Source organism: Acipenser ruthenus, chromosome 36 (genome assembly GCF_902713425.1).
Source record: "Acipenser ruthenus chromosome 36, fAciRut3.2 maternal haplotype, whole genome shotgun sequence".
NCBI lineage: Eukaryota > Metazoa > Chordata > Actinopteri > Acipenseriformes > Acipenseridae > Acipenser > Acipenser ruthenus.
Genome location: NC_081224.1, coordinates 5424271 through 5438021, shown reverse-complemented (window position 1 = coordinate 5438021; position 13751 = coordinate 5424271). Strand labels below are relative to the sequence as shown.

Sequence of the window (13751 nt, the reverse complement as noted above, 5' to 3'; positions counted from 1 at the left end):
TCCACATGTTTGCTGTGTCTCCCACATGCCTTTTGGCAAAATCCAAACAGGATTTGATATGGGTTTTTTTCAGCAATGGCTTTCTTCTCGCCACTCTTCCATAAAGCCCAGCTTGTGGTGCGTCCGGGTTATAGTTGTCCCATGGACGGTTTCTCCACTCCAGCTCCTTCAGAGTTACCATTGGCCTCTTGGTTGCTTCTCTGACTAATGCCCTCCTTACCTGGTCACTGAGTTTTGGTGGACAGCCTTCTCTAGGCAGAGTCGCGATTGTGCCATATTCTTTCCATTTTTTAATAATGGATTTAACGGCGCTCCGGGGGATGTTCAAAGTTTGGGATATTTTTTTATAACCCAACCCTGATTGGTGCTTCTCCAGAACTTAATCCCGGACTTGTTTTGATAGCTCCTTGGTCTTCATGATGCTGTTTGTTTAGATATGCTCTCTAACAAACTCTGGGGCCTTCCAGAAACAGGTGTATTTAATCTGAGATCATGTGACACTTTAATTGCACACAGGTGGACGCCATTCAACTAATTATGTGACTTCTGAAGGCAATTGGTTGCACCAGAGCTTATTTAGGGGTGTCACAGCAAAGGGGGGGAATACTTATGCAATCAAGACTTTTCAGTTTTTTATTTGTAAATCATTTTGAAAAATATGTAGATTTTTTTCCCCACTTCGACATTATGGACTATTTTGTGTAGATCAGTGACATAAAATCCTAATTAAATCCATTTTAATAACAGGTTATAACAGTACAAACTGTGAAAAAGTCCAAGGGGGGTGAACACTTATGCAAGGCACTGGCATATATATATATATATATATATATATATATATATATATTATAATTTCGATCTTGTAATGAAAATAACACTAAAATATAATTCGCTGGAAGCAAGTGCCCTCCCCCCCCAGTTTCTATTTGGTAGTACACTGCAATAAAGAGCTTTTAACCCTGAGCTCTTTACAAAAGCTGGGGATCGGCTTGTCCCCAACTTTGATCCCCATCTTTTTTTATTGCAATTGGTACTCGGTTAGTACGCAGCTGGGGATGATCCTGAGAGAGTACCATATTAGCTAGTCCGCAACGTAGTACGCAGCTCTGTATTAAATCTGCATGTTCGTTGTAATTGACCCTATGTGAGTAAAATGCATTTTATATGAATAAAATGCAACATTACCTTAAAGTCGTGAGTACTTTCAATAAATACTGTACATACTTTAATGCTAATTCATAGGGTATGCATTAACTACAACCATACATTTTAACTGTAATGTTACTTTGAACTACTGTACAAAAACTTGGTCTTACAATAAAAACAAACACAGCAATTATTCTTATTTGCTTTTTTGACCACAAACAGTATGGCTGTAAAGCAAAGGAAATAAACACAAATATATATATATATATATATATATATATATATATATATATATATATATATATATATTTATATTTATATTTATATATATTAATTCCAACGCTGCAGATGGAATATACTTAGGGCTTCTGTTTTTAAGTGTTTATTAATTACATTTTTCTGTGTTGAGTTTTTTGTAGATACCCCAAATTCGACAGTACTTCAACACTTGTACCTTCTTTCCTTTGCTGTCCTCCACAACGAAATCCTTATGGTCACGAACATATTCTTCTGGGTACTTTGTGTGTTTTTAGGCATTTTTTTACATTACCACAATTTGTAATTCTGTTTTAAATTCCACGAGCATGTAAATCCTCCCTATTGAACTGTAATATAGCTTTAAATCTCGCAAACAAGAACAATACTCCATTTCTAATTGTAATCTTGTTTTAAAACTCTCAAGCGCATATAATCCTCCACTGGAAATGTAGGAATTTGCTGCCACTCAGTAGTAGGCTGGTTTAAAGTATTCCGAACAAATCAATGAGAGGTACAGCTCAAGTCAGGAAGGAGTCAACTGCACTGGGAAAGTTTATTTTTATTTTTTTGTAGCTTATTTTATTACATTTTTTTTTACCTGGAAATGGGTAAGTGTCGATGTGAATTGAGTCACCATTTCCAGTGTTTATTGGATATACACCAAATTTTATATTTTTTTGTATCGGGGGTGTTTATCGGTTAAAACCGAAAATCAGAAGCCCTAAATATATTTCACAAAAGGCCTGCAGAATATACTATATATTTGTAATATTTTTTTTTAAAAACTACTGATACTGCACAAATGTAAATAAAGAAATGATAATATTTTATTCCTTACTGAGCAATATAAACCATCCCAACTCTTTCCAAACACAGAATATTGTATTTATTATATAGATTTACCTTCCAAAAATTCAGTTGACAGATGGGTAAATTGGTAGGTTAAGCTGAGAGGAACTAAGACGGTGCTGAGAAATCCTAAGGATCAAGAATTCTGTCTCTTATTCACCAGTCACAAACACGCATTGCAAGGGAGTGGATTCAACCGTACTTTTGTTTTTTCAACCCAAACGTATTGGTCTAGTGTCTAGCAGTTCCCAGGCAGGTTACAATAAGCTATCCCTGCATTTCTAATCCGTTCTGTAGCTACCACATGCAGTATATTCACAACTGACCATCGAGATGCCGGGAACTAACGAAGTACAAGGAGCTTGATAACATGTGAACTCAGCTGTGCAGCAAAATTGCTCTGCGAATTCTTTCAATGTAAGTATCATACTGTGGCAGGATAGTGGCACAGCCCAAGCTGTTACCTGGAAGGAAAGAGACTCAGAGACAGGGAAGCTGCAGTTTAAAGTGCTGATGCACACTTTTATTAAACAAAACACAAAATAAACATAAGAACAAACAAGCACGGCACAGGGGCCAAAATGAAAGGTTTAAACAAAAGAATACACACTGGTAGGCTGAAAAAAATAAGAAACAGCACAAACTCACCCCAAACTCCTTCAACCAAACAAAGGACTTGGCTTCCCTATATACATGTGGTCATTCCCCAATCAGCACTCAATTACCTATTTGGGGAATGGCCATATTCCCCATGCGATTGTTGGCAGGGATAGACTTAACCCCATCCATGCCAAACTTGCATTCAAAATGCAGTTCTTACACCGGCCCGCCAACACATACATAATTCATATTTTTTGAATGCGTAAAACACCCAGTACGTAGCTTATCTGGAGCACTGGCAACAACAATACTTATTTACAAAAACAGTTCAGTATTTTAGGGTCTTTTTTATTTTGTTAAGAACAGGAGAGCATCCAAAATGTTTGCTTTTAAAGAGGAACGCAGCTTGTTTGCAACCTGCCGCTCGATGGGGACTACGTTTCTGGGATGTTTGTCAAAAGTAGCACACAAAGAAAACAAAATAAAACCACAATGCACATGCTTGACCATCGATAGTGATCAAACGATTCAGTGGTTCCATACATCACCATAGCCTTACCACCAAGTGAAGTAAACCTCATACAAGGTCAAAATCAGTGTCATTATCATATAGAAATTAAGTAAAAACCAAGACCATTATTAAATAGAAATTAAGTCAATTCCAATAGCTTTAACATATAGGCTATGTGTCTCCCTCTAATCAAGTTGAGAGTTTATTTCTTGTGCACTCTTTGCTGTGTGTCATACAAAGAACATGAGAAAGTACACTCTGAACTTGATTAGAGGTAGCCACCACACACTTATACAAGTGTTAAAAAAATGATGATGAAAATCTGACATTGACATACTCAATCTGTTTTTATAGAACCTGTTGTGTGTGAGATGCAATTATAAGTGTAGCTGCTGCTTAAAGATTCCAATGGGGACGTCACTTCTAATTAATATGAAAATTTTTATAGGACCAAAAAAATATCACTTTTAATTACTTCTAAAGACAAAAACTACATTAGAGAAACACCCATATTTACTGTTAGATGTTTTTAAACCTGCCACTATTAAGATCAATTGACCCTGATATACCTGGATTTCTGTGTTTGCTGGCCTTTGAGCCTTTAAATATATATATATATATATATATATATATATATATATATATATATATATATATATATACAGTACTGTGCAAAAGTTTTAGGCAGGTGTGAAAAATGCTGTAAAGTAAGAATGTTTTCAAAAATATACATGTTATTAGTTTATATTTATCAATTAACAAAATGCAAAGTGAGTGAACAAGAAAAATCTACATCAAATCAATATTTGGTGTGACCACCCTTTGCCTTCAAAACAGCATCAATTCTTCTAGGTACACTTGCACACAGTTTTTGAAGGAACTCCGCAGGTAGGTTGGCCCAAACATCTTGGAGAACTAACCACAGTTCTTCTGTGGATTTAGGCAGCCTCAGTTGCTTCTCTCTCTTCATGTAATCCCAGACAGATTCGATGATGTTGAGATCAGGGCTCTGTGGGGGCCATACCATCACTTCCAGGACTCCTTGTTCTTCTTTACGCTGCAGATAGTTCTTAATGACTTTCGCTGTATGTTTGGGGTCGTTGTCATGCTGCAGAATAAATTTGGGGCCAATCAGATGCCTCCCTGATGGTATTGCATGATGGATAAGTATCTGCCTGTACTTCTCAGCATTGAGGAGACCATTAATTCTGACCAAATCCCCAACTCCATTTGCAGAAATGCAGCCCCAAACTTGCAAGGAACCTCCACCATGCTTCACTGTTGCCTGCAGACACTCATTCGTGTACCACTCACCAGCCCTTCGGCGAACAAACTGCCTTCTGCTACAGCCAAATATTTCAAATTTTGACTCATCAGTCCAGAGCACCTGCTGCCATTTTTCTGCACCCCAGTTCCTGTGTTTTCGTGCATAGTTGAGTCGCTTGGCCTTGTTTCCACGTCGGAGGTATGGCTTTTTGGCCGCAAGTCTTCCATGAAGGCCACTTCTGACCAGACTTCTCCGGACAGTAGATGGGTGTACCAGGGTCCCACTGTTTTCTGCCAATTCTGAGCTGATGGCACTGCTGGACATCTTCCGATTGCGAAGGGAACTAAGCATGATGTGTCTTTCATCTGCTGCAGTAAGTTTCCTTGGCCGACCACTGCGTCTACGGTCCTCAACGTTGCCCGTTTCTTTGTGCTTCTTCAAAAGAGCTTGGACAGCACATCTGGAAACCCCTGTCTGCCTTGAAATTTCTGCCTGGGAGAGACCTTGCTGATGCAGTATAACTTCCTTGTGTCTTGTTGCTGTGCTCAGTCTTGCCATGGTGTATGACTTTTGACAGTAAACTGTCTTCAGCAACCTCACCTTGTTAGCTGAGTTTGGCTGTTCCTCACCCAGTTTTATTCCTCCTACACAGCTGTTTCTGTTTCAGTTAATGATTGTGTTTCAACCTACATATTGAATTGATGATCATTAGCACCTGATTGGTATAATTGTTTAATCATACACCTGACTATATGCCTACAAAATCCCTGACTTTGTGCAAGTGTACCTAGAAGAATTGATGCTGTTTTGAAGGCAAAGGGTGGTCACACCAAATATGGATTTGATTTAGATTTTTCTTCTGTTCACTCACTTTGCATTTAGTTAATTGATAAATATAATCTATTTTTGAAAGCATTCTTACTTTACAGCATTTTTTCACACCTGCCTAAAACTTTTGCACAGTACTGTATGTGTATATATATATATATATATATATATATATATATATATATATATATATATATATATATATATATATATCATTTTTTACACAGATAGTGAGCGAGGCCACCCTTGGTTATCTTTAGGACTTGGGAAGGAGCTCTGAAATCACATCCATGGCAGATCAAAGCAGGAGGACTGCATCAGAGGGGGCTGCTCATGTTACACAGCGCATACAATACAGTACAAGCACAGCTAGTGCAAAACGCTGAAGCCCAGAATACTTACTCAGACCAAGTCTACCTGTCTCTATAAAGCATTGCATTGATTTAAACATTCTGCACTCTTGTCTACGCCTTGCTCACTCTTTAAACGTGTACTGTAATTGGTATATCAATGACTGCGTCCTTTTCTGTTGTCAGGTTCCTAACACTATTGTATAATATCGGAAGTTGGGGTGCAATGATACAGTGATATCACCATACGATACATATCACGATACATGTGATGGCCCTGGGCTGCTTGTCTGATACATAGTAAGATCAAATTATCATTTAAATTGTTACACCATTAATTGGCTTATGGAAAACCAATTGTACCTGCTCATGATCTTTATAGACTTTCCATTACTGATGTTAATGTTGCTATCTTGAAACCAGCCTGTCTGAATCCAGCTGGATTTGTTGGTGTTTTATTAATGCAGTATCCCTAGGTTTGAGCAGCTAGCCTTTACTAATCCAGGTAAGTTTTCTCTCTGCTCTGTTAAATTGACTTCTTTACAATCCCGTGCATCTCGTTAAACCGATCAGGAATTAGTTCAGATCCCTGCAGGGGGGCGAGGGGGTGTCATGCCTTCTCACGATTACAGAGCATCTCAGACCTTTAAGGCTCTAATAGGACTTAATAAATGAATAACCTCCCACTGCACACATCCTGCTATATAAACACTACAGCTGATATTTAACATGCATATCTTTGACGATGGTGAAACGTTTAGCACGCAACTCAACATTTTGAACTGTTGGTAAACATTTAAATGTTTAAACTTTAAAAACATCCCTAGTTAACAGCATTAATTATTTTTACAGAAAGCAAGTTAGTAAACCAACAATAAGCAAATTATTTAGGGGCTTTGATAAGGCAGTATAATTTTTTTTTTCTGATATGTTTTAGAATTGTAACCTGTGTTGTTGTTGTTGTTGTTTTTTTTCTTCCTTAAAAATTTTTTCAATAAAATTCGATTTGGAGAAAACAGCTTTTGAGAACCCTTAATGATCTATAGACACTGGCTAAAGAGTAGGCTTGTCTGGAGGGACAGAGAGTAGGGATAATACAGCTAGCTACAACACTGTGATGAAACTCTCATACAGATGCAGCAATGTCAGTGAAGTAGAGTAAACTCAGCAGTGTAAGCAGATATGTGCTACCTTTGTGTTGAGACTTGTTCAAGCCAGTGTCTGTACAATGCATAGCCCTGGGGAAACTACTTTGAAAGGCATTTCATCTCGAGACACTGTTTCTGAAAAATTAGTTCATATAGAGTCAGACGCCCACCCTGCCCAGCAGACACAAGTTATTGTGTTAGAAACAGATGATTCACCTTGCAATGTGGGTCCACAGTGTGGTGTGGATGTCCTTTTTATTGGTAATCCAGGGTTGGAAATAAGACTTCTATTGCATAGCAGTTTACCCCATTCCAGGTTTTTCTACAAGCTTAAATTAGCCTCAGCGTATAGTAACAAGCTCAGGTGTGTCTTCTTAAACTCACAGTAAAACTGGGAGTGGATCAAACTGCTTTGCAATGGGAGCCTTATTTCCAGTCCTGTAGTCGGTTGTAATCAAATGTTTTTCCAGCTCTATGGGATATGTGTACACTATGCCACTGATCTGAGAAATTCAAGCAGGTAAATGTTCCACTGCTGGCCCAACCCTCTCTACGGCTGAGTTAAAAGGCCACATTTTCACTTGGTTAGAATGGAATGCGGAAGTGATTTCAGTGTTAGGCAGAGGATTCTCCGGACAAGCTCAAAGCAAGTTAAAAGCAGGGTACAGACAGTTATAGAGAAAACAAAAAAACTAGTATAACTCAATATTGTAGCAACAGATCCCAGAACCACTCAATCTATCTCCCTTGTCTCTAACCCTGCTTTGCCCCTGTTTCTCCTCCAGTCTCAACCCTGCTTTTCCCTGAGTTCACTCCCAGTCCCTTCCCGTCTTGCCCCTGTCTCTAACCCTGTCTTCTCCCTGTTTTTTCTGCAGTGACGGTGGAGAGCCCTGGTCCTGGCATGGCAAGTCAGGCCTACGTCTCAGAGCTGCAGGGGGGACAGTCCCAGTCGCAACCCGCTCCAACGCAGTACGTCACGGACACGTCCCTGCCAGCCCCCCCGCAGCCCCCGGCAGTGCAGAAACAGGCCCCCCCTCCTCCCACTCAGGCACAGACACAGGCAGCCCCACCTCAGCAAACCCTGCAGTACGTGAGTGAGGTGCAGAGCGCATCACCCCAGTCCAGCTCCACACAGCCGTCCCCACAGTACATCGTTGTCACTGTCACCGGTAAGGAAGCTACAAAGGGGAAGCACAGCGTGTGAGGGGAGATACTTAGAACACAGGCCCTTAGAAGAGTTTTCCATAGTAAAAGCGGAGCAAAGTGTAATGAACGTTAGTGTAACTGTGTTTTGTTTGCGACTTTATTTTGGCCCTCATGCCCATTTATTTGTTTCTGTGTTTGTTTAATAAATGTGCGCTTTAGTGCTTCAAACTGCAGCTTCTTGACTCTGGGTCTCTCTTCCTGCCAGTAACAGCTTGGGCCATGACGCTACCCTGTGACATGTGGTGTCAGTGGCAGGATAGCACCCCCTTGAGACTCAGAGCAGGACTGCAGATAAAAAAATAAAAAAATAAAATTGGCTGGTACGAACTACAAATGCAGTTGGCAGCCAAAGACGCTTCCCTTTGCAGGGCCTCTATGGAGTTTGGGCACCGTACTGTGGAGTGTCCATATAAAGGGTTAGGGAGGGCTTTATGGTGGCCTACAGAAAGGAAGTTGGGGATGCAACCGATTTGGTTTCGCCTGGTTGCCCAACAACCACTGCCGTCTCGCTGCAGTATCCCCTGGTGAAGGAGTGAAGCTCAAAACCCCTGAAAAGGCAACCTGGTCCTTCTGCCTTCCAAGCCCCGTGTGGGACAGCGGATTATATGCCCTCCTCACCTGCCTTGAGGACAAAAGTTTGTGCCTCGTCTGCGGGGAGTTCGAGCATTTGGTGGTATGCTGCCCCTTCCAATATCAGGAGGAGAAGCTACCTGCCGAATGCCCAAGAAGGAGGAATGACCTACCCGAAAGGCGAGCAGAGGGAAAAGCCCTGCTGTCCCCAGAGTCTAAGGGGAAAGCCATTGCCATCTCCAGTGCCAAAGGGGGAGGAGCTGCTGCCGTCTCCAAGCCACTGCCAGCATCGCCACTGCCGGAGTGCCCAACACCACTGCCAGAATCACCATGGCCAGCATCATCGCTGGTGGAGTGCACCACTCCACTGCCAGCTTCGCCACTGCCAGAGGGCCAAGCTACACTGTCTCAGAGGCCATGTGTGCTTGAGTAAATAGTGTGTGTGGAAATGTAAGGTTGGCAGAGATGGGGCTAATTCTGTCCCTGCCAAGAATCACAGGTGTGACCATTCCCAAATTAGGTAATTGAGTGCTAATTGGGGAGTGTACAAAGGGGAGCAGAAATCTTTTGCCCACCCTACAACGGTTTAATCTTTTGTTTGAAACTTAATTTTGGCTTTCATGCCCGTTTATTTGTTCCTGTGTTTTTTTGTGTAACCCTATAACTGGCACGGGCCGATCTAATCGGCCCAAGTGTTGCTTTTAGAATGTACGTGCCGATCTAATCGGCCCAGCTGTGCACACTGACTTTACCACTGTTATTCTCCTATTCAAAATAATGGATTTCTTTGAAAACGACACCACCCTGAAGCCCAGCGATGACGATTGTATGATACGTTTTTGTATCTTTATTTGGTCATGGATAACGAGAAATCAGGTGGTTTTGTGGGCGTTGCGCTGTTGGTCTGGTTTTTGCTTGCCAATCATATTTAGTATCAAATCTTATTTTTTATCTTATAGCCCTCTGATATAATATTACCATTAATGTGTTCCTCTTAATCTCATGTTCATGAAAATGTGTGCATCAAAAATGTTCATCCTGCAATATTTCAGTTTCTCTCAGGTTGGCCGCCTAGAACAAAAATATTTTTTTCTATTTTGTGGCTGCCATCTTACATGATTAAGTTATGCGACCATGGGGTTGGTGGGGGATGGGAGGGCAAAGGTCTAACGTAAACATTATAAGAACATAAGAAGAGAACATAAGAAAGTTTACAAACGAGAGGAGGCCATTCAGCCCATCTTGCTCGTTTGGTTGTTAGTAGCTTATTGACCCCAGAATCTCATCAAGCAGCTTCTTGAAGGATCCCAGGGTGTCGGCTTCAACAACATTACTGGGGAGTTGGTTCCAGACCCTCACAATTCTCTGTGTAAAAAAGTGCCTCCTATTTTCTGTTCTGAATGCCCCTTTATCTAATCTCCATTTATGACCCCTGGTCCTTTTTTCTTTTTTCAAGTCAAAGTCGTCCCCCGGGTTGACATTGTCTATACCTTTTAGGATTTTGAATGTTTGAATAAGATCGCAGTGTAGTCGTCTTTGTTCAAGACTGAATAGATTCAATTCTTTTAGCCTGTCTGCATACGACATGCCTTTTAAACCTGGGATAATTCTGGTTGCTCTTCTTTGCACTCTTTCTAGAGCAGCAATATCCTTTTTGTAACGAGGTGACCAGAACTGAACACAATATTCTAGGTGAGGTCTTACTAATGTATTGTAGAGTTTTAACATTACTTCCCTTGATTTAAATTCAACACTTCTCACAATATATCCAAGCATCTTGTTGGCCTTTTTTTATAGCTTCCCCACATTGTCTAGATGAAGACATTTCTGAGTCAACATAAACTCCTTTTTCATAGTTCCCTTCTTTAATTTCAGTATCTCCCATGTTTCTGCCCAGTTCTGAATGCTGTCTAGATCATTTTGAATGACCTTTGCTGCTGCAACAGTGTTTGCCACTCCTCCATTTTTTGTGTCGTCTGCAAATTTAACAAGTTTGCTTACTATACCAGAATCTAAATCATTAATGTAGATTAGGAATAGCAGAGGACCTAACACTGATCCCTGTGGTACACCACTGGTTACCTCACTCCATTTTGAGGTTTCTCCTCTAATCAGTACTTTCTGTTTTCTACCTGTTAACCACTCCCTAATCCATGTGCATGCATTTCCTTGAATCCCTACTGCGTTCAGTGTGAGAATTAATCTTTTATGCGGGGCTTTGTCAAAAGCTTTCTGGAAATCTAAATAAACCATGTCGTATGCTTTGCAATTATCCATTGTCAATGTTGCATCCTCAAAAAAGCCAAGTAGCCCAGGGGATTTGTTTATTTTAAGAGCTCCTAGTCCCTTTAACACTTCTGCCTCTTTTATGCTAAAGTTATTTTAAAACTGGACATGTGCAGCATGTTGTCCGTGTCCTTCTTTGTAAAAACCTGTGAAAAGTAATCATTTAATATATTTGCTATTTTTTTTCTTCGTCTATGATTTTGCCATTTGTGTCTCTTAGACATTTAACCTCCTCTTTGAATGTTCTCTTGCTGTTATAATATTGCAATGTTCATTTCTATCTCTCTCTTGGCCTTCTAACTTCCTTTTTGACTTGCGTTTGCAGTTTCAAGTACTCTTTCTGTGTATTTTGTTTTTGGTTCCTTTTAAACGCTCTGTAAAGTGCCTTTTTTCGCTGAATATTTTTTTAATTGATCTATTAAACCATTTTGGCCATTTTGTTTTAGATTTAGATTTGTCTACTTTTGGGATGCAATTGTTTTGCGCCTCTAGTACCACATTTTTAAAAAACAGCCATCCTTTTTCTGTGGATGTTTTCTCTATTTTACTCCAATCTACTTCTGTTAGTTTCTGTTTCATACCTTCATAGTTTGCTTTTCTAAAATTGTAAACCTTAACTTTAGTCATTACTTTTGGGGTTTTAAAAATACTTCAAATAAGACCATGTTGTGGTCTGAGTTTGCCAATGGCTCTCTGACCTCTGTTTTAGTTATTCTGACTTCGTTATTTGAAAAGACTAAATCAAGGCATGCCTCCCCTCTAGTCGGTGCCTTGACAAATTGCGTTAGGAAGCAGTCATTTGTCATTTCCACCATTTCAATTTCGTCCGTCGTGCCCCCCATCGGGTTTTCCCATTTTATACAGGGGAAGTTGAAATCCCCCATTAGTATGGCTTCTCCTTTGCTACACACATTTCGAATGTCATTGTATAACAGATTATTTTGCCCTTTGAATTTTTGTCCATTATTCTGACCCATATTGATTCGGCGTTGTTTTCTTTGTCCTGATTTAACACCTGGGCTTCAAGACTATTTCTTATGTATAGCGCTACCCCTCCGCCTCTTATATTAAAACAAAGAGTATCTCAAATGGATTAATACAATATATACTTTTACATACATTAAACCTTATGCCTTGAAGTTATGGCAGTTTAAATTGACCTATCCTAGCAACAGTAAAAATGGCTTGCCGTTTAGAATGTTTAAATGTGGCAGTAATAGGGTTAATAAATGTGCGCTGTAGCACTTGAACTGTAGAGTCTCGCTTCCTGCCAGTAACAGCTTGGGCCATTGGTTATATTTGTCGAAATACATTCATACAGAGATCGTGTTGACGCAAAATTTTGCATCCTGGACGGAAAGTAAATCCATTGAAGAAAAACAACACATTTCTGGAGTATAACAGCCTTGATTAAGGTACACTCCAGTCCTGTAGGTGGCAGCAATAATCCTCATATTTGGCTTACGCAGCAATATTTTAGAAAGACATTTACTTTTAGGCACCAGACCAGTTTCTATGGCAATATGGTTAAGCAGTCAGTATCTTCTGGGGATTCTCATGATCACCATCTGCATCTCAGCCATCTACTTCTGACTGTACGAGTACTACAGTGACCGAAGCAGTAGTAATGCAGAAAAACTCAAACAAAAATGGGAGATGAAGTAAGTACCGGTGGCTTGTTTGTCGAGACGACAAGATGTAAAAGATGCCGGGCAAAAAAAAAGCATATACACGCAGATGTAAAAGACACAGACACAGTGATGTTGTTACTGTCCGTGTTATTGGAATGCAAAAAAAGACAAAAACACACGTCGGTGAAGGCAACAAACAGTTCTTAGAACCCCGTCTCATTGTTATGAGAATGGTTTACTATGTAGCATAAAGAAAAAACAGTGTTTATATGTATATATACACAGACAGATATTGTTTAAAACTACAGTATAGCAGAGTTTTAAACATTCATAAAAATGTACCAAAATGCACATCCCGGGAGTTTGTTAGCCTTTGTGTTAACAACTGATCGTTTAGTATCTGGTGGATGGGACGCAAAATTTTGGGCATGTGCGTTTCAGGAACGCATGAACAGAACAGTTAGCGTGACCTCTGTATATACACTCAGCACTCGGATATACGACACTCAGATACACGTCAGTCACGTTTTACTGTCCTTGTATTAAGAAACAGATCAATTCCCATTATATATTTATGTAACAAATGAATGCACTTACCCGTCACACGCGATGTCCGACTCCTTAACCAGTTTTCTGATACAAAGCCCATCTCTTCAGTGTGACAGTTTATTAGATTATCTATCACAGTCTGCTTTTTTCTCTCGCATGCGTAAATCAGTCTTTATTGTACAGTTACACAGTGCTTCCTCCTCCAGTTTCACCTGATGAAAATGCAGCAACAACAAAGCGAACGAGACCAGCTACTGTAATGTAAAACAGTTAATCATTAAACTGTTTGAGATACTTTTGATGTATTTTTTTTAATTTGTGATCTTTAGTTGCTTTTGTGCATTTTCATTTGCAAGTGAACTGAGACATTAGGGCCTTATCAAGCACTCTGTGCTGCAATTTTGAATACTGACTTTTGATACTGTTAATTCTGGAAACCTGTGGTTTTTAAAATCTTTTTCTAAATTGCATTGCCTTTTACGTTTAACGCAGTTCTGTGCATTGATAATATTTTGATTTCATTTTGTTGTTGGGTCGTTAATGGGGAGTTTT

General features: G+C 39.8%; 1 protein-coding gene across 5 annotated transcripts in view; it reads left to right on the top strand.

The window, feature by feature from the left end:
* rfx1a (regulatory factor X, 1a (influences HLA class II expression)) overlaps positions 1-13751 on the top strand; it is a 163960-nt gene that overhangs the window by 20529 nt on the left and 129680 nt on the right. For all 5 annotated transcript variants that reach the window (XM_059008332.1, XM_059008331.1, XM_059008330.1 and 2 more), the window contains exon 2: positions 7833-8126. In XM_059008332.1, coding sequence (XP_058864315.1) covers positions 7859-8126 — 268 coding nt within the window. In that variant the 5' untranslated portion in view covers positions 7833-7858. The remainder of the gene's footprint in view (positions 1-7832; positions 8127-13751) is intronic.